Source organism: Tachypleus tridentatus, unplaced genomic scaffold (genome assembly GCF_004210375.1).
Source record: "Tachypleus tridentatus isolate NWPU-2018 unplaced genomic scaffold, ASM421037v1 Hic_cluster_2, whole genome shotgun sequence".
Classification (NCBI taxonomy): Eukaryota; Metazoa; Arthropoda; class Merostomata; order Xiphosura; family Limulidae; genus Tachypleus; species Tachypleus tridentatus.
The window spans coordinates 23,843,001-23,869,135 of record NW_027467782.1 but is presented as its reverse complement, the minus strand read 5'-3'; the positions used below and the strand labels follow the sequence as shown (position 1 = coordinate 23,869,135).

At 30.2% G+C, this 26,135-nt stretch overlaps 1 protein-coding gene across 9 annotated transcripts in view; it reads right to left on the bottom strand.

The window, feature by feature from the left end:
- The window catches only part of LOC143243213 (RNA polymerase II-associated factor 1 homolog), a 49,880-nt gene that overhangs the window by 12,291 nt on the left and 11,454 nt on the right, over positions 1-26,135 (bottom strand). For 3 of the 9 annotated variants that reach the window (XM_076487043.1, XM_076487036.1, XM_076487038.1), the window contains 4 exons: positions 21,487-21,553; positions 21,069-21,170; positions 18,228-18,333; positions 12,221-12,289 (listed from right to left, as the gene is read on the bottom strand). In XM_076487043.1, coding sequence (XP_076343158.1) covers positions 12,221-12,289; positions 18,228-18,333; positions 21,069-21,170; positions 21,487-21,553 — 344 coding nt within the window. Of the gene's footprint in view, positions 1-403; positions 474-4,635; positions 4,840-5,166; positions 6,447-12,220; positions 12,290-18,227; positions 18,334-21,068; positions 21,171-21,486; positions 21,554-26,135 lie in introns of those variants that run through there. The other 6 variants (XM_076487039.1, XM_076487040.1, XM_076487042.1 and 3 more) reach the window with 6 other exon arrangements.

Sequence of the window (26,135 nt, the reverse complement as noted above, 5' to 3'; positions counted from 1 at the left end):
TTCCATCCCTTGGTGGGCAGAGCACAGATAGCCCCTTGTGTAGCTTTGTGCTTAACAACAAATAACAACAAGTTTAAGAAGAATTGTTTAACGTATAACACAGTACTGTTCCTCAACACACAGATGAAAAACTCAGATGGACTGCAATAGTTAGAATTTGATTCCTGTTTACAAAACGGAAACTGTCTGACAGAATATTTATTAATCATTTCTCTGGTATGTCAATGTATGTATAACCACAACAATCTGACTATAATTCTTAAGTCTCTTGAACTGACTAAAAGAACAACAGTGGGAAATTATCATTACTTAAACTTAAGTCAAATTATTTACCGACAAACTAACTCAGCGTAAAATCTGTGTGAAATTAGATTTAAACCAAAAACATGAACTTTTTTCTTACACTTTTATTGCTCGACAGATGACCCAAATGACCACACGTGGAGCTCCATTAAGTTCAGGCATAGCTCTCGCTAATTTAGAAACAAATGTAGGCAGAAATATTTGATTTTGAGAGTGTATGTTTTATTAAACTGACAGAAGTTTCTCCTAGTGTTAAGGTTCACATATCAATACACAATATTATGAAAAATACGGGGTCACATAAGATGTAACCTCATGTTTTAACCAATGAATAAAAACCGTCTTGAGATCGAGCTAATTAGTCAAAGATATATATTAAAAACAAATTGTTTATTGATCTTGAAGTGGTATAATGTCAGGATATTGTTATTGATCTTGAAGTGGTATAATGTAAGGATATTGTTATTGATCTTGAAGTGGTATAATGTCAGGATATTGTTATTGATATTGAAGTGGTATAATGTCAGGATATTGTTATTGATCTTGAAGTGGTATAATGTCAGGATATTGTTATTGATCTTGAAGTGGTATAATGTCAGGATATTGTTATTGATCTTGAAGTGATATAATGTCAGGATACTGTTATTGATCTTGAAGTGGTATAATGTCAGGATATTGTTATTGATATCAGTCTGTTGTTTTTTTATTTCTCATAGACCTACATGTACCAGTGTATGTTGTTTTTTATTTCTTATAGAGCTACATGTACCAGTGTAAGTTGTTTTTTATTTCTTATAGAGCTAATGTACCAGTGTATGTTGTTTTTTATTTCTTATAGAGCTACATGTACCAGTGTAAGTTGTTTTTTATTTCTTATAGAGCTACATTTGCCAGTGTATGTTTTTTTTATTTATTATAGAGCTACATGTACCAGTGTAAGTTGTTTTTTATTTCTTATAGAGCTACATGTACCAGTGTATATTGTTTTTTTTTATTTCTTATAGAGCTACATGTACCAGTGTAAGTTGTGTTTTACTTATTATAGAGCTACATGTACCAGTGTATGTTGTTTTTTATTTCTTATAGAGCTACATGTATCAGTGTATGTTGTTTTTTATTTATTATAGAGCTACATGTACCAGTGTATGTTGTTTTTTATTTATTATAGAGCTACATGTACCAGTGTATGTTGTTTTTTATTTCTTATAGAGCTATATGTACCAGTGTATGTTACTTTTTCCTTATTTTTTTTATAACTACATGTATCAGTTTGTAATTTTTGAGACTAAAAAAAGGGATTTTTAATCCAAACATAGAAATGAACACTCAGACTGGTATACAGAAATTCTCTATTTATATATTTATACATATGTAAGTATTAGTAGATACATTTTTAGTAAAAATACTCCATTAAAAAATATTATCTTTGGTGTGCAAAAAACTTGTGTTTACTTAAAGCCTGTCAAAATGATATGAATACATTGTAATACTATAACAAGCACAGAATAATTATGAATACATTGTAATACTATAACAAGCACAGAATAATTATGAATACATTGTAATACTATAACAAGCACAGAATAATTATGAATACATTGTAATACTATAACAAGCACAGAATAATTATGAATACATTGTAATACAAGCACAGAATATAAATAAGCACAAGAATAATTATGAATACATTGTAATACTATAACAAGCACAGAATAATTATGAATACATTGTAATACTATAACAAGCACAGAATAATTATGAATACATTGTAATACTATAACAAGCACAGAATAATTATGAATACATTGTAATACTATAACAAGCACAGAATAATTATGAATACATTGTAATACTATAACAAGCACAGAATAATTATGAATTATGAATACATTGTAAGCACAGAATAATTATGAATACATATAATAACAAGCACAGAATAATTATGAATACATTGTAATACTATAACAAGCACAGAATAATTATGAATAGATTGTAATACTATAACAAGCACAGAATAATTATGAATACATTGTAATACTATAACAAGCACAGAATAATTATGAATACATTGTAATACTATAACAAGCACAGAATAATTATGAATACATTGTAATACTATAACAAGCACAGAATAATTATGAATACATTGTAATACTATAACAAGCACAGAATAATTATGAATACATTGTAATACTATAACAAGCACAGAATAATTATGAATACATTGTAATACTATAACAAGCACAGAATAATTATGAATACATTGTAATACTATAACAAGCACAGAATAATTATGAATACATTGTAATACTATAACAAGCACAGAATAATTATGAACACATTGTAATACATAACAAGCACAGAATAATTATGAATACATTGTAATACTATAACAAGCACAGAATAATTATGAATACATTGTAATACTATAACAAGCACAGAATAATTATGAATACATTGTAATACTATAACAAGCACAGAATAATTATGAATACATTGTAATACTATAACAAGCACAGAATAATTATGAAACACATTGTAATACTATAACAAGCACAGAATACATTGTAATACTATAACAAGCACAGACATTGTAATAATACTATAACAAGCACAGAATAATTATGAATACATTGTAATACTATAACAAGCACAGAATAATTATGAATACATTGTAATACTATAACAAGCACAGAATAATTATGAATACATTGTAATACTATAACAAGCACAGAATAATTATGAATACATTGTAATACTATAACAAGCACAGAATAATTATGAATACATTGTAATACTATAACAAGCACAGAATAATTATGAATACATTGTAATACTATAACAAGCACAGAATAATTATGAATACATTGTAATACTATAACAAGCACAGAATAATTATGAATACATTGTAATACTATAACAAGCACAGAATAATTATGAATACATTGTAATACTATAACAAGCACAGAATAATTATGAATACATTGTAATACTATAACAAGCACAGAATAATTATGAATACATTGTAATACTATAACAAGCACAGAATAATTATGAATACATTGTAATACTATAACAAGCACAGAATAATTATGAATACATTGTAATACTATAACAAGCACAGAATAATTATGAATACATTGTAACACTATAACAAGCACAGAATAATTATGAATACATTGTAACACTATAACAAGCACAGAATAATTATGAATACATTGTAACACTATAACAAGCACAGAATAATTATGAATGCATTGTAATACTATAACAAGCACAGAATAATTATTAGGTCAGTTCTTGGGATTGAGCCTGTCGTGAGAAAGTTAAACAATGAAGAATCAATCAAAGTTTTTCATGTTAGTCACACACATTCTTTAACGTTTTAGGTTTGAAACATTATTTTTTTGGACCATTTGGTTCTGGACAAGTTATTAGAGCTCTCACTAACTTATACCTTATTGTACTTTTCAGTCTTGTGTCCTTTCTGAGATATTTTATAAAGTGATATAACAGTAATTTTGAAACTGTTTTTCATTTCCTTCATTTCCTTCTAGTGTAGAACAGGAGGGTGTTTGTTTGAACTCTCTTTACAGTTAGCTATAATTGTGGTAGGGAGGCAGTTCATTAACACAGTGGTGGAAATGGGTGTTCTGTAAGTTTTTTAGTTAAAATAGATATTTATTGTACTAATTTCATGTAAGAACATTTTCTATGACAGTTGGCTCATTCTGAGACTTAAGAACTGTGCTGTAGTTTTTTTTTTAAAGTGATTTTGATATTTTCAAGATTCATAGTTTATTAATGTTTAGTCAAACATGTAGCAAGTCATGTTTCGTCTGATGAGATGTAATTTGGCATTAGCACTCCCAAGTAAATACAGTACTAACTCTACTGTTAGTAAACTTAACTTTACTACTGTTACCTTGTACGTTAAAACACGCAATTATTTACTTTAACTGATAGTAAAAGACTTAGGTCATCGAAAGACTTTCCAAACAGTTTCATGTTGTGCTTTACCAAACCTCTGTCATGTCTCTAATATTGATTGCTGGGTGACGAATTAGTGAAAAAAATTACCATAAATTATCATTAAAAAAAATGAAAAGCAACACATCCAACGTTTGTTTTGCTTGTTACACTTTGTATTTCCTTCTATAACATTTTTTTTTTCAATAATACTGTGAGATTCCTAATCTCAAAATCAATTTTAAAGTTTTAAAGATCCATTTTTATACAGACTAGTTAAATCCAGTTTCTGGAGTCCTCCGCAATAAGTTATCGTCTATTTTAACTGTATCTAGTTACCTCAAACTTACCACTGCATCTTACCTCTTATCATCATGAATATGATAGTACCTTTGGATATCTTTGCATATGTTCACTAGTATAAATCCAACTTTTACAATGCTCGGGCATGGCCACGTGGTTAAGGCACTTGACTCGTAATCCAAGGGTCTTGGGCTCAAATCCCCGTCTCACCAAACATGCTCGCCCTTTCAGCCATTATAATGCGGTAGTCAATCCCATTATTCGCTGATAAAAGAGTAGCCAAGGTGGTGATTACTATCTGTCTTCTGTCTAGTCTTACACTATTAAATTAGGGACACATAACCCTCGTGTAGCTTTGTGCGAAATTTCATAATGATAAGGTAAGATCCTACTCACATGAATCCAAAATTTAAATTTCAAGCATAACATCTTTAAAATATATGCATAAATTCTCACCACATTTTTATTTTTGTAATTTTAAGTTTTAAAACATGGATTATATATATATATGATCTATGATTAATTTACAGATTCTATGAATAAGGAAACCTGTCAAAAGCATAATGAAAATTATAATCTGTTGAAGTGTGTTCTGACTTTACTGGATAAAAGTCATTTTAATCATTTTTACAACTTCATTAACAATATATTTATAAAAAAACTAATGCTTCTATTATTAAAACCTATATAAAATAAGTTACAACAAAATAACAATTATTCATAACATCTTTCCTGAAATAGTAAGTTCAGGTTTTTATATTATTTTAAAGAAACATTAATATTGCACATTGATGTCATTTCAAAATTTTATTGTAATCACCCCTTTCAAGACAACAACTCTGAGTTCTATCTTAAAACATATTATTTTACCTACATAGTAGTTGGATCATTTGTTAAGCCTTAATATGCTGTGCTCATAGATTATTAATTGAAAAATAACTTGTATGAAGTTTTAACATACTATAAAACACTTAGCCTTTCTTTACCATGTTTACATTCTACAATCTATGATATCAAAACTTCATCAAAGGTCAGTAGACTTAAAATATGTCGTATACTTGTGGTTTCCATTTACATGTTATCTCAGTAAAATATGCTATATAGATCATAAAATTACTGTGAAAGTAGCCAATAGAAATTTCAAATCATCATTGTCTAATTCAATGGATAATATTATATTTGAATTAAATTAAGAGTTTACACAGTACACAATTTTATACTATTTTAATCATCAAGTGTTAGAATAAAACTGTGATCAATAGCTAGAAATACAAAGTCTAGTTTGTGGATTCAGTTATTTACATTACAGTAGTTGAATAAAGGAGAACAGCAAGAGAAATCCGTTCACTTTATAAAGTAACAAATAATGCAAACAAAGCACTAGCAATGTAAAATGTTAGAAATAATTGAAAAGTAAAATTAAAGTCAAGTTTTGCTTTACAATTAAAATGGTAAACACTGATTGCAGAGATGCCAACCATTACGATTTGAGCATAACCATTATGACTATACGTTCATCCAGACAAATATTACAACTTGTTGCAACTCCCAAATTATTATATATTATATAGGCCTATACAATAAAGTGATAAATTGTTCCCCCAAGGCTTGAAAGGGGTGAAAAGGAAATTTCTAGTGAGATACAGATAAATTTTGATAATAAATAAAAGACATAGTCCAAATGGCTACTTGCAATAATCATGTTTGTGCTTGAAATAATAAAAAAATATTTGTATCTCTGACCTCTACCAATAGTTTGAGTGTGGTGCTTCTCCATACTGGGTACATGGGGGAATCTATAGTTACGTCATCAGTGCTTGTCAGCCACTCAGCTCTCGTGTAGATGGGTATTTCTATTGGCATAGAAACACCTATGTGATCGTTCACAAGATAAAAAAAAAAAAAAGGCCTCGCTCACCAGATTGTCTTGTTTCTGGCAAATCTAAAAGGACTAAAACTGTGAATCAAAAATTTAGAAAAAGAGTATAGTGCAAAATTTTCGGTCATTGCATCAAAAGTCAGTGACAGTTATGTGTTTTGTACAGTTTGTCATATCGATTTTTTTTGTGGTGCATACAAAATTAGCATCTCACCATAAAAAGGCTGAGGTGAAGACAAAAACGATGCAGATAACGACATTTATGAGTAAAAATTCAGAATATGAAACCATAAATGCAGAAGTGATGTTCATGTAATTCGTCATTGCTCATAATTTACCCATAGCTGTAGCCAATCATGCAGGACATCTATTCAGAAAAATGTTCCCAGACTGATATAGCAAAAAAAAATGGTTGTGCTAGAACTAAAACTACAGCCATTGTACAAATGTTTGGTTGTGAAGATGACAAAATGATTTCAAGCATACTTACTAACAATGTTTACAGTTTAGCCACAGATGGATCCACAGATATGGATGACTCAAAACTGTATCCAGTGGCTGTACGATATCTTGACCCTTTACTTGGAAAAATTGTTTGTTCTCTTTTGACAATGGTGGAATGGAAAGAAGCTTCAACGGGAAAGAATATTTAAGCTTTTGGACCATGAACTGACAAAGAGGAAAATTCCATGGGAAATCTGTCTTAGTTTTTCTTCAGACAATGGCTGGTATAGGTAAAGGTGTGACGGAACACATCTCAAGATGACAGCCCAGCATTTACTTCATGGGCTGTGCCTGTCACCTCATGAATATTGCTGCCCAGAAAGCTTCCAGAAAACTGCCCTGCCTAGTTTCTGATATACTGATATATATCTACTATTTTCTGGACAAAAGTGCTAGCAGAAAACAACATTTCAAAGAGTTTCAAGGATTGTATGACAAAGAAACAAGAAAAACTCTACAACTTGTTAACACAAGATGGCTATCACTTGGGATGTGCCTCAACAGAATATTGGACATGTGGAAGCCATTGAAGAAGTATTTTTCACTGTGAAAAGGAAAAACTAGATTCAAAAGGAGCTAGGCATGCAGCTCAGTCAGGTAGCAAGACTAACAGTCAGGATATCCTCTCGGCCACACAGAGACACAGTCAAGACACCCTCTCGGCCACACAGGGACACAGTCAAGATATCTTCTCAGCCACACAGGGACACAAGACAACAGTCTCCAAAAACAGACAAAGAAACATTTGATATCACTCAATATATGTTTAGGCAGTCTGACCTTGAACTAAAGAAGAGACAATCAATGAAAAAAGAGAAGAAAACAAAAGCTAGCAAGGAAGTAACCAAGAAAAGTTATGTGCAGAGCAAGTTAGATAAGTTGACAGTTTCTTGGACAACAAAATGAACTTGTTATTTTGTCTTTTACTTCAGTCGGCAATTCCTTTATTTGAGAAAGCCAATTTGATATTGCAAAGAGAAGAACCTTGCATACACATTATGCATAGAACTCTGATTACACAAGTTAAAAATATACTTGTCAGATACATCAAGCCAGTGAAGGCAACATCACTGAACTTGATTACAACAATGAATCCTTATACAAATCTGATGAGGCAGTTTCTATTGGAAATGCTGCCAAGGAATACATTGTTAAATATGAAAAGGACCTGGACCTGATCAGCTTCTACACCAGTGTCAATAAATACTATATTGCAGCTACAAATTACATGATGAAACATTTCCCTCTAAATGATGAACTTCTGATTCATGCAGAGGTTGCTGATCCAAAACTGAAAGTAAGCAAAGATTTCTCTTCTCTACACTTCTTCACAGACAGGTATTCTGTCCTTGCAAATACACATGAGCACAACACTATTGACAAGTTGGAAGGGCAATATTTGAACTATTAAATTGATATTTTCTCAGAAACTGTCCTTCAGTTGAATGTTGACAAGTTTTGGGTTCAGCTGTCTACAGTTAAGGATGGAAATGGTAACCAGAAGTATGACTTTCTGTGTAGGGTTATGCTTGGAATTCTTACAATCTTCCATTCTAATGCTGACAGTAAAAGGATATTTAGTTTAGTGACTAAAACAAAAGCAAGTTCAGACCAAACTTGAGCACCTCAGTTTTGAGCAGTATTATAATGCACAAGATGTGTATGCAGTCAAATGGACAATGTTGTTGTAACTCCCAACCATCCAGAGACATTCTCATGAAAGCAAAGGCTGCAACAGCTGCAAAACTATTACAATAAGCATCATAAACATGATATAAACTAGTCCTTACACAAAGGCTTTTTCTGCTTACTGTTTGTGCATGTTCAGTGTTGTTTTACCAGTACATTTGTTACTCTGAACTAAATAAAAGACATAATTTCAAAATATTTTTTTAAAATTTATTTATTAAATACACAAAACACAGTTATAAATGAGCAATCTATAGCAGTAATAAATAATAATAGTTATAATAATAATATAATAATAAACAGCTTAGAGACATTGGTCAGGCCTAGTAGCCACAAATGATAAAGGACTCTGTCTACAATCATTATGCTCAGTCATTTGAAATAGTTGGCATCTTTGTGATTGTACTTTAATGTGAGAATGCTTTCTAATGATTTACATTTGAAATTGTGACTGTTGAAATTACATGGAAGCAAAAAAAGTTACTAATTTGTTCATAAGTAAAGATTTAAAACAGGATTTGTGGCATTAAACTTTGAATAAAGAGTGATAAAAGAAAAGACTGTAAAATAAAAATTAACCAATATGCACAACAATTCTTAGGCAAGATTTGCCTATTGTCATCTGACTGAATAGTGGGGTTTGAAAACCAACATTTCAGTACATCAGCAACCCCAAAATGCAAGACATTTCTGTTGCAACAGAATGTAAAACGCAAGCCCTCAGATTAACAATATGTCATATTACCAAAATGATCCCAAGCTCAGATAAAATTAACACCCCAGTGTAACCCTTTATAATCTAGTGGGTAGTATAATGCCACCTTTGGCCTTGGATTGTGAGAGTCAATAAGTAATAAAAGTCACAGTAACTAAAATACAGAAACTTCAAACACACCTTGCTCACTTTGAGATATTTTAAATTATAATTTTGATTTTTTAGTTAAATGATGATTTGTAATACAATAAAAATAACTATATAATTGTAGTTATATCTATGCACACGTGTAGATTTTTTTATACCCGATGGGGATGATTTTGCAACCACTTATGTGGACTGTTAAATTTGCAAATTGGTAATCTGTGATTACGTGAACCTGAAAGCTGTAAACATGCAGTTACAGAGTAATCTTGTTGCCACGATACTTGCATGTATACTTAGGTCTACTGTCTGATACTTATGAACTATCGCTTAGATCGAAAAGCTTAGAAGCATGCCTATATTGAAGATGTACATTTCGGCTACTGAAAATGCCTACATCTAGGCCTAATTATGTAATTCGATTGGTAAGAACACGAGAATCACAAGAACAAACACACAATTTGTAGGTCTGTGATGCAATAAAACAATTCAACAGACCAAACTGAAGGGGGGATGATTGTATGCACTATACCCCTACCTAAAATGAAGGGGATGTATACCCTCCATCCCCCAGGATCTACACCCTGGCTATGCATGACCTGCAACTGTTGACCTGAAAGCCAATTTTTGTACATATACTATAGCATGCCTAGTGACATCATGCTCTAGGCTATTTTGTTGAAATATTTAGATGTTTGTAGTTAACCACAGAGCTACATAATGGAATATCTGTGCTGTGCCCACAATGAGTACTGAAACCCAGTTTTAGAATTTCACATTTGCAGATATAAGATTGAGTCACTGGGAGGCATTGTTGAAAGAACTGCTGCAGTGAATAAAACTGTCTAAAACATTAAAACCACTTTAAATACAGTATTCACTTCACTATTTTAAAATGTGAAAGTTATCTATGTCCTCTTTTACAACTTTATGTACATGTTTAAAGTAGACCTCATAATATTTATCTTTGTTCAAAGCCAAATTTTATGATACCCGTATTTACAATGGCCTTGAAATATACAACAGTTATTTTAATGGGAAAAAACGCCCATGACAGTTACTTTTATGATGAGTCATGGGTCAAAGGACGTCACATATATATATATAAAACCTAAAAAAAAACAACTTTGTTTAACATCTTCCACATTCAAAATTTTAAAAGCTTAGTGACCTATGTCCAGCAGCAACCAATTTCAAGTCTTAGCGACAACAGACAATTGTATGCTTTATTTCTTGACTTATTGTTTTATATTTCAATAAACATAAGTTTAATAATTTATTCCTAAATAGTAATAATTTATATACATATATAATGTACAATAATTGAAATGTGACTGTATATTACAAAATACTACTCCACTAAAACACAGCCAAGACAGAGAAGACTAAAGGTCAATTTTATATTATTGAATACATATCATGAGTACACTTGCACCTCATCAATGCAATTTATGTAATGTTAGCTGGGCATGACTGGAAGGATCAACATAATACAAAATATTAAATATATAGCATTATGAGACTTAATCAACTTAAACTAAACATTTGTATTTTTGTGTTATACTATGTAATCATTCCAGCATGAAAACAAAAATAATTTATATTTCCTATTTTTTTTTATGATGGTTATGATGTTGGTCAGTTCATAGACCCCACAAATGGTATAGAAAAAAACATGAAATGTCAAATCTTACTAAAAACAAACATTTGAAATGTATTTAGGAGGTTCTAGAGATTAAGCAAATAATATCCAAGATTTTACAACGAAGAATAGTTTTCTTAACTATAACACAAAACCCCTTTGTACTTGGACTAGTAACAAAACAATTTTCACAAACAAATATTTAGTAAAAAATATTTAATTAGAAATCTGATTTTCTGTGTACAAAAACTTATAATCTTTACCTAAAGTTTACCAAATTTTGTGAAGACACGTGCTGTATCAAAAGTTATAGTGCAAACACTTAACATGTGCAAATATGTAGACTAACTCATGTATATTATATTGAGTCTGTAGTGAGAGTTAATAAAATAAATAAATAAACAATGAAGGAAACTGTTAAGTTACTACTTTTTCATAGCATACAAATAATAAATTTTCAATAACTTATAAGACAAAACCCTGCTTAACTTTGAGATGTCTCAAAATGTATTTAGAAATTTGAAAATTGCAAAAGAAAACATGGGAATAGTTGCCTTTTAGAGTTTTGACATGATCAAATTCTCTGCTTTCAAATTATATGAACTAAGATAGCCTTAAACAAATATAAAATTACTAGATTTTTGGCTTAAAGTCTTTTACTAACAAAGTACAGTTGCATAGGTGTGAAATTGAATACGTACCACCAACAATAAAATTATAATGGGAAAAAAATTAGGGCTAACAGTTTCTATTCTTTTTTAAGTACTTCATCTGAAACAAATGTTAATAAAACTTAAAAACAAACAAATAATTAAAATATCAGAATATCATTTACAGTTTTATTTTGGAGGTAATTTGAGGCTCTAAATCACAATTTTTGAAATGTTGATGTTGAGATTTTGCACACTAATTTTAGGCATTGGGTATGAAGGGTTAAATAAGGGTAAGTTTCCATTCTTGTGGCTAAGATCATTATTATTTTATAAATACTTCCTATTGGTTTAGGTAATACAATTATTAATAATAATAGGGATAACTTACACTCTTGAATAAAGCTATTATTGATACTAACCTCAAAGTCAGGAAATAGAGGCAATACTTCCAGTGGATAGACTCCAGGTTTACTGCAATGTTTCTCAATCTAACAAAAATATATATATATATTGCCACTGTTTGTATAGATCGTATATGCTGCATAAAATTCTATTTACTCTGAACTGTAAAACAATTTTCTATTGTATAAGTAAATGGCTTGATTCAGTGTGCTGTTTTCAAGACATACACTACAAATCAGCATTATATGATGTTCAAGTCTTATTTTTCTATTTACCCATCCCCAGAAATCAATCAAAATGGTTTATTTTAGTGGCAAGTAAAAAATATTACATGATAAACTAGATTTACTTTTCTTCTTGGTAAATTTTATAATTTTAAATATGCAAAAAAAAGTACATATTTGTGTACTGGTTGTTAAAACTGAGTCACTGAACCATCTGGTTGCTCAAAATTATGTTTTCCACTAATTAGCAAGAGACTGTGTTGAAGTAACAAAACTGACTCCTTAATATAGTAACTGATAAAACTGTACATACCAATCTCTTTTATTCATCTCCAGTAAAGAACTATCTACATCTATTTTCTATAAAGTTGAACATACAACTCTAACAAGGAGTTTAAACTCTCTTGTAATACCTTAATGCAGGTGTAGCTTGAAAAATTAGTTCCATACATTGGCACAACTAATGGCTTTCAGTTTTGCATCAGAGTATCTCCTACCTCAGAATTCTGGGGACCAGTAGTTATATCACAGTTTCAAAACCACTACTCTATAGTATGCACTACCTGCATTTGTAATTGGTCATATAATGGTATGGGAACCAAGACTACGTTCTTCAATGTTTAATAGTTACCCTTCTTATTGTTGCATGACAAGTAACACTCAAGTTAGATCACAATCTTTGGAAAGCTCCTGCCAGAGCTCTTTTAATGTGAAGTACAACCACAAGGAAATCATCATAAAGTATATGGTTGTTGTCACTGCTGCTGCAATGTATTTCAGAATCTGGATTTTCACTATTTCGGTAGACAATCCATCTGCTTTACCTAGTGAAAATGTACAAGGTTGTCCTCATACAGCATTGTAATTCTAAATGTGGATATCTCTAACACATTATTGAAATTCATAAGCCATTTAAATGATATATGGTTCATTTGAATGGTAAACTTTATACCATACAATCAGTGATACTATGGTTTGACAAATACAAGATGACAGTAGTTAATTCTTTGTATACACAGGATAACATGTTATACTCCATCCTGACAATGCTGCTATGATTAACTAGAATATTTGTTAACAATGAAATCCCATTAGATTGACTGAACAGTTTGGATAGTCAACCTAAAATTTACTTCAGCTGGAGAAATTGCACAATATTCTCTCACAAGATGGAGCTGTTCTTTACTGTTATGATCCATAAACATTCCAACCCCCCCCCTCAAAATGTGACTGAGAAATTCAAAGAGTACATATAAGCACATACTATTCTGATATGTACTTCAAGCATGCTTTCTTTACCTATTGAAAAACCATTGATTGTATACTGTAGTCTACAAAAAAACACTAAAATGTTATCCATATAAATGAGACATTTATCCAACTCTAATCCTCTCTGTCAAACTCTCAAAAATGGCAAGTACATTATGCAACCCAAATGGTACAACAAAAAGTTTATAAAAAACTTTTTTAATCTGGGAGCAGTTTTACATCTGCTCTTGTTTCACTAGCAAGTTCCTGGAAGCAAGGTGTAATGCATTAGACAAGTGGACATCTTCCAGTATGTACATGAATACCCTATTTTTGACCAGACACACACTAAAGATTTAACCACATACACTTCCTTTCAGTACTAGATACACACATACTGTTTACACTTACTTAGATACATCTATTGACTATGTAGCGCATGTTACTGATATTGGATTCAGTTGGCTATAAGATCCGACATACATGTTGGAAAATTTATTCAATATTTACTATGTTCTTGTTACTACAACGAGCCCAAATTATCTGTACAATTCTCAAATAGTGATGTCAGATGTTTAGGTACCCATGGATCTGTCCTTGGTCACAATGCATCTGAAGCAACACTAGCAACAGTTTATTCTAGTCATTTCCATTGCATTCAATGAGCTGATAATTATTTTAGCAGCAAAATGAATAGCCATTTCCCTGTAATTACAGATTAGTACTGATACAAAGCAAGCATTTGGTGTTGTGAACAAATGCAGCTTTATTTATGGACAAAAACAATGTGTTTCACATATTGGTTCCACTACCACATCAAACACCAACTACACACTAAACTGGCTTTTTAAAAGAATCTGAAATACTACTTATAGATTGAGAAGTAATAGTGCTCCTTTCTGAAGATATTTATGCTAACATGTTGGCACTGGATTGTTTCATTAAAAGGCCAAAGCTTATTTCACAGGTCATGCTGATTTTAATTTCCACAACAAGTCTAAACCTTAGATACCAGTGCCTAATTTTAGATTAGAGACAACCATATTCATCTCTTAGAGTAGTGGTTTTACTTGAAGTACCTGATACAAAGAAGAAACAACTAGAGTTCTGGAGGATCCTACACCAACCAAAAATTTTCACTTTCTACCAGTGTAATTTTATCATCATATAATAAATGCCATTCAGTCCTTTATGAAACAAACTGATCACCATATCTTGGAATTCGAACGGACTCCTATACTCCCCAACTCAATACCCAAACTCCAACATGGACATCATTAATTTATGTTGTGGGATTTTATAGAATTGCATGTTCTCCCTCTCTTACCTTACACAATTTTACAAATAATTCCTCTCAAAATGTGCATTTAGTTTACTGTCAAAGCATGGACTTCATCCCTCTTGTTCAAAAGTCACCTAGAGATGTGGAGAAGAAACACTTCATGCTACTATGAAAAACTAATCATAGAGGCTCTGAAAAGACCAGAGTTAAAATTCAGATGGTATTGGTGGAAGGAAAGTCTGTTTGAGTTCAAGCATTTTGAGATACTGGCATTTCTAATGGTTAATTTGACTGAAGGAATATTAGCAAAGCTACTAATGGATACTTTTTTCTCAAGCATGGCATCCCATGGTTTTATCTGATGGACTCTTGATGAAATGGTCCATGAGTACACCCTTGAGATGTAAAGCTCATATAGTGGATCTCTTTGGTGCTTGGCATAGTCATGACTGATCCACAGACAGCTGTGATCTCTGAAAATTATTCTGGTTGAATTCGTACCACTGAAACTACTGATGTAGGCTTCTTCCTTACATGTGAAAAGCTTGATATAACTACTGCAAATCTAGTTGACACAGAAATGGTAATTAGTGCAAGTAAAGCTATATGAATATCCCCATACAGTAAAGGAGGGTGACCCTTAAAAAAGCTTATAGAAAATGATATCACTGACACTTGCAGCTTCCATAGTGAAACATGTAATCCAGTTAGGAAGTGCAAGTCATTTATAAAAAACAGTCAACTTTCTTGAAGTTTTTGCTTTTGAGTTCTGAACTTGGTTTGAATGATGGTTCATTTCTTTATGAAGCCAAAATGTTGGGACAACTCAGATAAAATTCCCACAGTTAGTCATTAGGCTACTCATCTTCTAAATGTTTAGTTTGATCAATAGCTGGACTGTTTAGGCACAGCACAAAGCATTTCTGATTTGTTCATTCAAATGGTGACCTTCTTGAAATGTTTACCCTTTCTATACTGAAAAAATATAACTGATATCCTTGTCCTTCATTTTTTACAATGAAATATTTACTTAAATTGCATGAGAACAGTATAAAGTTCTAAGTAACGTATAAAGATTCTGCATGCAACAAACCATATAATTTGACTTATTAGTAGTATTTTTTTGTTTTTTAAAAATTTCAGAACTTTTATTGTGAGACATTATTTTGAAAAACAATTAAAATACTTCCCATTTACTTCAATTTTCAAATTCTTTAATTGTTGTTTTAAAAGTTCCAATTTATAAAGTAGCAAACAAAAGATTTTTTTTAAAAAATAAGTATAGTGTAGTGTAGAGATGGCAGTGCTAGAAAGTACAGAAACAAGATAGGTTGAATACAAAAAAAACATACAAAACTTCCTACACAAGTAGCTATGAGTTAATATTACAACCCTCCCTTGTTTGTGTATTTTCTAGCATTGCCATCTGTACATCATACTTAATTTTTGTAATTTCAGTTTTACTTTTCCAATTTAAAGCAAAGATAAAATATACATTTTTATATAATAAATACTTTACAAAATGTTTTATAAGAATGTAGAATACTTAAGCAAAAGATATTACAATGAAATCTTCTTGAAATTTCAAAGCTGCAAATTCAAATATATCACATATAAAAACAAGATATTCAAGAAAGATAAATTTCACCCACTTTTTTTTGTTATTTATTGACAGACATTACAGAAGTCATTTTATTGGATATTAACCAGTTACTCCTATTTAAAATCAGTTTTTAACATATGATGCTCAAAGATCCTTGAAAAAATGCACCAGTTATAAAATGTTGAGTAAAAAATATATTTTACTAAACTTGTTTCTAATTCTGAAATATGGTCTCCATCCTTCAGTCAGCACTGATAACTTCAAAAATGAACAAAAAACATTTTAGTTGCAGAAGCTATACAACCTAGAGAAAGTAATTCTGAAATTCCAAAGTATTTCCCCTAGAAGTTTGTTTTTTTTTTTTTTGTAATGCAATTTAACAACAGGTACATCAAAGCAGTTCAAAAAAACCTCATTGAGTTAAAGTATATTAAAGTATTGTAAATATCTTGAGAAAATATGAATAAATGTAGACAAACAGTTAGAAAATGACCTTTAGGATGTATTATGTCCTGAGAGAGGATGCCTCCCACAGTGCAAGTATCCAATGGACAGTGGAACACATGCCAAAGACTTGTGTATCATCCACCATCTTGAAAACATGAGAATTCTGATCAAGGATAAAATTCTGCTGGTGATGAGAACCAGATATTTTTTTAAGGTGTACTATTACTGGGATTTACATCAGATGTGTGTGCATTCTATTGTTCTAACAGAAAGCTCAGAACTGTCAAAAAGCAAACAACTGTTTAAAAGAGCAACCAATAAATAACCTTAAATCTCAGCAACAAGATCATGAAAAGTTATTTGGCAGATTTGATGCCAAACATTACCAAACTAATCACTGCCCTATAGGGTAGAGGACTGTATATTTTATATAGGCTGTCTTATACTTTCACTTTGTCAGTGCCAGCCCAAAAAAAGCAAATGGAACAGTTAAAGACAAAACTGTCATTAGGTAATTTCAGTATTATGAAATGTTTTAATTTCTTGTACTGATTAAATCTTGCTTTTTTTGAATATTTTTATCACATTTGAATTCATTGTATTCAAACAATTCACAGAAATAAACTTATTACTTATTAAAAACTTTATTTGTTAAATATAAGCTGAATTTGACCACAAATATTGTTAGTAAAAAATTACAAATAGTGATGTCATTTAGAAAGGTGAGATTCAAAGGTCATCAATAGATCTTTGTTAAATTTTCTGATTTTTCTTGTGACTTATAGCTAAGAGTAATGACTACTGCAATTAGTAAAGTATCAAAAGAAGTATGTAAATGAATGTTAATCAATTGGACAGATGTAGAGTACATATTGAAAAATATTAAATAAGGTGTTTTAATGTTATCTCAAAACAACATCTCACAAAATTTTGAAAACTTCCCAACCTGTAAAAAACCATAAAAATAAGATATAAAAATTATACCACATTATTTAAGCAGAAATGAGATATAATTTAGTAAGTTTGTGCTAGGTTCTTTGCATTTTATCAAGTACTCTCATTGAGACAGGACAAAAAATCAGGTGATATTAACAACATACAGAAAAGTAGAAGGATAAATACATTTACTGTTATGTGCTTGTTGACTATTTTCACACACACATACATATATATATATTAATGTATTAGGAGAGTTACTAAAATGTTATTATACTACTTACAGGTTTCTGGGCATCTTCAAAAGTTTTATTAATAGCATTAATTTGACTTTCTCTGTCCATATAAAGGTTTTCTTCTTTGAACAATTTCTTGACATTGTATCCAACTCTGCAGAAAGGTAGGTAAAATAAACAATAATTGAAATACAAATGTAAAGTGTGAGCCTAATGAGTGTATTGTATGACTGATCAGTAACTACAGTTAAACCTATGTTTAGAGATATTATAGAATAAGAAAACTCTTCAAGAATGTAGTTTTTTTAAATCACAGTAAAATTTAATTTAATAGCTATTTTCACAAATGTTAAAAGACAATTAACTAAATATTAAGAAAAAACAGTAAAGTAGCATATACTAAAAGTATAATTAAGTAAAAAACTGCAAGACAGGTATCTCAAAACTCTGATAATACCTATTTAAATTTAACTAATAATCAATATGTTTGGAAAAACATACTTCAAAAGAAAAAGAATATACTTGAATTTCAATAATATGCTTTTCTAATGGTTACATTAAGATGGTAAACTGTGTAAAACATTTCAGTTCAATTTCAAATACAAGAAATAGTCTAAGTCCTATGTACTGTATAACCACTTTCAAAAATTATACTGTCTAACAACTAAGAACATTTGAAGTTGAATATTTTTAGACTACATAAGGCAAGAACATAAAGTGAGCATAACAGATCAGAGAAATACCAACCAATTAAATCACTGTTTATATATACCTATGTGTCTCATTCAGAGCTACTTACAATGAAGACTTTTCAGTGTATTTGCTGATCAGATTCAAGAATATTATCAGAAATTGAAAACATGTCAAAAGGCATGTACAGGACATACAAATTTTCTTGGTTGAAATTTACAAGTTTGCTCATTAACCAATTCAATACATAATCCTTAACATGTGGGTGCACATCTTTTCAGCTTGCAGCTCTTGTTAGACATATATGCTTGAACAATACATGTATATGCTGTTATGACCTAAATGTTAGCCCTATTCAACATTTTAAGCTGCTATACTTTCATTACATTTTTTTAAAGTTTATGAATGATTAATCAGATGATAAATGTTAAAACTGCTATAAGATAAAATTTGGCAGACTTTTAGTAATGTAATGCAATCATGTTACCGTATCCAATAATATAAAATTGGCCCATTCTTGGTTGTGTTTCAGTGGACTAATATTTTGTATTATACAGTAACATTTAAACTATTAAACACACACACACACACATTATTACTATTTAGAGACAAGTTTTGAAACTTTTCTTAAAATATAGAACAATAACTAAAGAAGTAAAGCAAACAATTATCTCTTCCAGTTATGACCTTTGAACTTGGTCGCTGCTGGTTATAGATTGCTAAGTTTTTTTAAAATTTCTAATGTGGATGATACCAAACAAAATATTTGTAAGGTTTTATATAAACAGCTGAATAACCAACAAATCATAAATAACTATACTGATGCAATGCCAGTCAACAGCCAAAAGAGAAGACCCAGGTAAGTAATATATTTCTTGTTTTTCATGAGTATTCTTTAACTATTATTATAAAAGTAACTAAAATGTATAAAAATTAGAAACTTATTAGATCAGGCAAGATTAGGTAAGATAATGAAGCAAAAACATAAAAATTCTACACAGGGTATGCTAGCAGGCAGCTCATGCATTAAATAATTTGATACCAGTATAATGGGAGCTGTTTGTTAATGGAATAATTTAAAACTTATTTGACAGAATTATTAGTAAGACATGATTCAAATATCAATAAAACAGTAAAACATATAAATTGGTGTATACAGGTATTAATTTCAAGATATTTAGGATAAACAAATACAGTTTCCTGTTACAACCTGCAGTCACTCAAGAAAGAAAAAAAGTAATTTAGATTTATTTCCTGATTTTTATTGTGGTTATGAGGTTGATCAAATTGATCAACCCAGTTTAAAGCTAGGGTAGAGAAATTAACAGCTAAAATATAATGATTTCCTTATTATGCAAACCAAATATGACAATTCTAGGATGCATAAAAGTATTTTTAACACTAACATAAAACTCACTTTGAACTCAGAGCAGTCAACACTGACTACACATGTTCCTGGAGAAATTTATTTTAAAAGTACTTAATTAAAAACTCCAACTTTTATCTCCAAAAGACTCGTAAAATGTACTAATAGTACATGAAATTTAATGAATATATGCTTACATTATCAAAAGTTATTGCATCACTAATCTCTTGGTTGCTTTAATGCTCAGAAGTTAAGTGCAGTACACCTAGCCCATATCAAAAGCTAAGTAGTTAAAAACAGATTGAGGACTAGCTTAGAAAATAGTAATGTAAAACATTTAGTACAGCTGTCTAAAGAAGGAAAATATCTGTTACCTTACACGTTTGTTTAATGAATCCAGTGAAAAAGATCAGAGAAAAATGGAACACTGTGTTAATGTTACCACAGCTCAAAGTTTTATAAAACATAATGAAACATAATACATATACCTAACTGGTATGTAAATAAGCTTTAGCTTTTTAAATAAGAACTGACTGTTGTAGAAGAAACTTAAGTTGGAAAGTTGTAATTATACATGCATTCTGATGTACAGAATAATGATCTTGAAGTAACAGAACTTGCTTTTGTATTTAATAATAATACCAGAAGCTAATACTTTTAAAATGCCAAAAAAAGTAAAGACATTAATTTCATTACACATGGAAAAGCAACAGTCAAAGTTACAAATAATATAAATGTATATAAACAGAATACCAAAAGCATTATATTACACCCTAATTTTTCTTACACACAAGTAAATATACTCCATTTTCAGGACTCGTGTATACACTTACTTTGTTTCAGTTTTGTCATTAGAAACTCCATATCTGTTGAACTCTGTAGAAATGTACTCAGTTTTCTTCAGCCAAGGTCCAGCTTTGTTGTGATGTCGTGATCTAGGCACACAATAAATTATCTTAATACCTTTGATTAAATTCTTTCAGAAAATGAACAGTAAGGTTATACTTCAATAATCATTCAGTTTTATCTTTTTACTTAACTTCAGAAAACAAAAATTTCAACTTTTGTCAAGTATTACTAAAACAACAAAAATTCATATATTACTTGTATTAATGAAGAAAATCAGAAAATATGCAACTGACGGTATCACATGCAAATATGTTGTTATCACATTACTTTTTTTTACATGATATACCAATGAACCTATATAACAAAGATACTTAAACCAGTTTGTCGATGAACAAAACAAACCTTTTGGAATCTTGTGGTCCAAGGTTGTCTTCTTCAAGAAGCTTTTCATCTTCAAGGTCTAATGATGCTGAAAAAAATAATAAAGTTATGGTTATCACTACTGAAAATAAAAATCATGATGGCTTTTCACCAGTATTTTCTGGACACGTTATACGAATTCAAAATTGAGATATTAATAAGGTGAAAAAAAGAGCTTCTTGTACCATTTCACACATTTACAAAGGCAACCATTTTATCCAATTTGCATGTCACTTTTTTCAACTAGCCTCATTTTGATAGTATAATCTAAAACCACACCAGGTTTAGTTATTGGTTGTTTAGTTTTGTAATCATCCTTTCCACTGTATTTCATTTCACCTTCATGTATTGTAGTAAGCAAAGTAACACAACATTTGTCTTTCCATTGAATTGCTAAAATATTTCCTTTCTTCTTAATATCTCCCTTTTCAGAGGCATGTCTTACTTTCAAAGAGAATGTTGCATAATTCCAGACTTGTGTAATAATTATCAATATATATGACATTTCCATAATTTAATCAATCATTTGCATTTGGTTTTTTGTTATTTCAAAGTGCAAATATCTAAGAATCTTCATGAATCAATCTCAAGTAATGTATTTTGGAAAAACCGGAGTTCCTACAAGAGGTCATTCTTCCAATAATCAACCGACACGTGCTTTTTTAAATGAGAAATAAGCATCGACAAAGCAAAAAAAAAGTGTAAATTTCCTCAATACTTTGTATCTTTCCATTTCTTACTTCATGAAGTAGAGGGAGTGTTACTTTAACTTTCTTCAGAATTCAAGGATCTCTAAAACTCATAATATGTGTTTCTCACAAAATATGACTGATTATACTTTGATCAAATATAGCAGTAAAAAAAATTCATATTCTTTAGATTCATCCATGAGACTAAATTTATCTGCAAGTCCAGCATTTATACCATCAAAAGAATGAATAAATGGATCAAATCATGACAATTTACCCATTGGGAACCAATGGATTTTGATTCACTATTTAAATTGTATTTAAAACTTTAAATTATTATATTTGATGTTGATGAAAATTTTTTCTTCTTCATTTGAATAGTTACACTATGAAACACAAATTTTGTTCCTGGATAGTATGTATTATTTCTTAATTGCTTATGTTGTAAAAGTATAAAATTCGAGTTTGATTATGTTGAGATCACTTTGACTTAGAACATAGTGGTGAGCACTAGTGCCATGCAAGGTAGGTGCACTTATCAGACAAAGAATATGTTGGAAAGGAATCCAGCTTTCATCTTTATGTGACCTTGCAGGCCATGAGAACAGTTAATTTCTTGATTTCTTCATAAATGACACCGACACATCGGAATGTTCATTGGATCTATCTTTTATTTTTCCCATATACCATTCATGATCGTATAAGCATGCCACATATTTCCCTGGCTGATAATTGTCATTGCTATCATTAGACTCTATTTGAGCTGCTGTAGCATCACTTTCACTGCTACTACCAACAGTTACAACTGTGTACACATCATCACCTTCTCATATAGAATGTGTTGGTAGAATAAAGCTATGATGTGACTTAATACCTGCCACAGTTTTGTGTTTTTCATAGTGCTCAAGTAGATCAAACTTTACACAATTCTGCAGGACTGATTCCTGATTGTCAAGAAAGAACTGAATGCCCTGAATGTGGTTCTTTGCCCAATGGTGCATATCAGAGACACTTAAAATTTGATCATTTATTATTTTACACAACATTGAACTTTTTTAAGATAATGTTCAGAGATGTAAGAATATATGGTAAAGGCTGATTACAATATTTCAATGGTATTCATAAATTATTTCAAAATTGTATGGATATATTTGCACACAGTAACACACCAGAACTGAATTGTTTTTCAATAAAAAACGTATGGTCAGAGGATACTTTAAAAAATTATAACTCAAAAGTAGGTTGAACACCATCCTGATTGTTTTTGTAGATCATATTCAGGGATGTAAGAATATATGGTAAAAATCTGAAAAGGCTGAATAACTGGTGACATGGTCAAACTGTGGCCAGAAGTAGTGCTACTTTTAGTTAAATCGTAAAAAGTTGCATGCAACTACATTCTTTTACAGGAGATCTAACATACTTTTAACTACAACAATTGCTGATTTATCACCTAATATGTCACAGGAAATTTGTAAACAAAATTCAGCTTTGTATCATATTATGTCTCAAGAGCTATGACTTCTTAAATAAACCAATGTTTTTTATGATTTTTGGTTTTCAGATGAGTTTACAGCCTCACTATGCAAATCCTCAGAGAGATAAACTTGGTTTGAGACCATTTTTGAATTCTGTGAGATTAATTCAGTCAGTGTAGCACATTTCAGCCTTCTACCACCATTACTGTTGCAGCTTTAGGTTGCCAAGTTTGCCCGAAAACAAATTCGCCACAAATAAAAAAAAAAATTAAATTTTCTGTAAATCAGAAACTATTAGATACTGATCTAATCTTTGGCAATATTTCATTATATGGGTAAATGAGTACATGTGAAATTTTTCGAGGAATTCTGTGGGGGTCACCTCCAGCCCCCTGGATGATTTGACATGGAATGACCCTACAGTTATTTGATCCTCATCTGAATAACAAAAAGTAAAAGAAAGCTGTTGGAAATGCTGAACAAAATCTTCCAAAGACACAACAAGTTGAGAAAATAAGTTAGCAAAGCAAGAGGCCATACATCCAGGCTCTAAGGTAGAAAATGTAGAACAAAGCCAGCCAGTTCCTGCACAATAACAGCAATGCTGCATATAATAAAATAACTTAAACAGGAAACTAATTTTGCATTATATTATTTACAAGCCCAATACAAAATTGACTGCATTAACTTCATTTACCCCCCATCCTTCTATTAACAAACATTAAAAATGTTAAAATTACTTCAGTAAAGACAAAGTTAATACTTATTTGAGATTTAATATGAAATATTAAGGCATATCATAACACAAACAAGAAACTAATTTTCTAGTATATGATTTACAACAGCAATATAAGAAGAACTGACAGCTATGATCAGAAAACTTTGAAATTAAAACAAATTAAAAAAAAATTCACTTTATAAAAATATTCAGCCTAGATCTTATTTATATACATACATATATTTTTGTTCTTTTAACTGTGAAAGAGATCTTAAGACAGACTTTACAGTGAGTTTTAGCACTCAGTTGTTAATTTTATGGGGCTATAAGTATATGTTAGATATTTTAATGAATGTCTTTAATAATAATTTTGAAATATTAATACCTGATTCAAAACATCAACAACTAATAAAACTGCTGTAATAGGAGCTAATATAACACAATTTAACAACCATGTATACATATAAAACAAAAGAAAAAAATATAAACCTTTCTGGGTAACAAACTTTTAATACTTAAAATAAATATTAACCAAGGTATCATTCAGTTTACTACTTGTCATTAAATTATAATAGTTTCATGGAATTTTGTCTTTCACTTGTAATGCTGGTCAAGGATAAATACTAAAGGAACAAAGCTAAACATTTTTATCCTAAAATATACATCATACATATGACATGTTTAGTTGTGTTTTATTCAACCATAGCAAACATGGATTTGTATAAAATTTAAGAAGAATAAGTTTTATCAGAATGATTATATTTTTATTTCAAAATATAGCTTAGGGTTTGTATTTAATTATAAGGTCTATGTTTGTAAAACAATATTGGTAGTTTAGCATTAAAACACAGTTGTCAGGGCTAATAAAACCAAGGCTAGCACACTCTCTATTACTGTAGAAAACATGGTTATTTTGAGTATCAAACATTTTGTGTTTTATACTAAAATAAATATAACTGCAATAATTTCAATGCAAAAACAAGTAATTTTGAAAATGTTTAATATTTCCTTAAATGTTGTTGTATCTTTATGCTAAGGTACAGAAATAAGCACAACAAATACTCAGAATAGTTTTTACAAATAACATTATAACTAAGTGTAAGCTTGTTATGAGTGTTATAAATAAACTGATTTGAACTCTGTTATAGAAAAGTATAATATATTGATGTCAAATTAAGTAAATGAGGCCTTTTGACTTTCAAGAATGAAATTAATGCAACATCATAATTAGATAACTATCATAAGTGTATTTGTATATATCATCTTGCATATTTAAATTTGTAGTAATTTTGGTTAAATATGTTTTATTTTGGGGTCATTTGCATCAATGGTCATCAGATTTATTGAGTGACAACAGGCAATCTCTGAAATTTTGACAAAAGACTGCTATAAGCTTGCATTTGATGTCAGATGGTAGATCTATTATAGTTTTATATTTATCATATCACGATACATAAGCCACAGTAAGATAAATACATTGCAACACACAAAATCTGTACTACACCTCTAATTAAATAAGGTAAAACAAATATTTTTCAAACAACATACACAACCATTTTAACAAAAGCACATTTGTGATAAATAATAAGTCATTGACTTGAATTTAACACAATTCAACCATTCCATCCAAAGATAAAAGACTTTAAAAATGTTAAATTTACAACACTAAAGATGAAACTAACAATTCCTTTTACAGGTTTTCTCTACACTTTCTGCAAGTTGACCTTCTCATAATGTCAGCATATG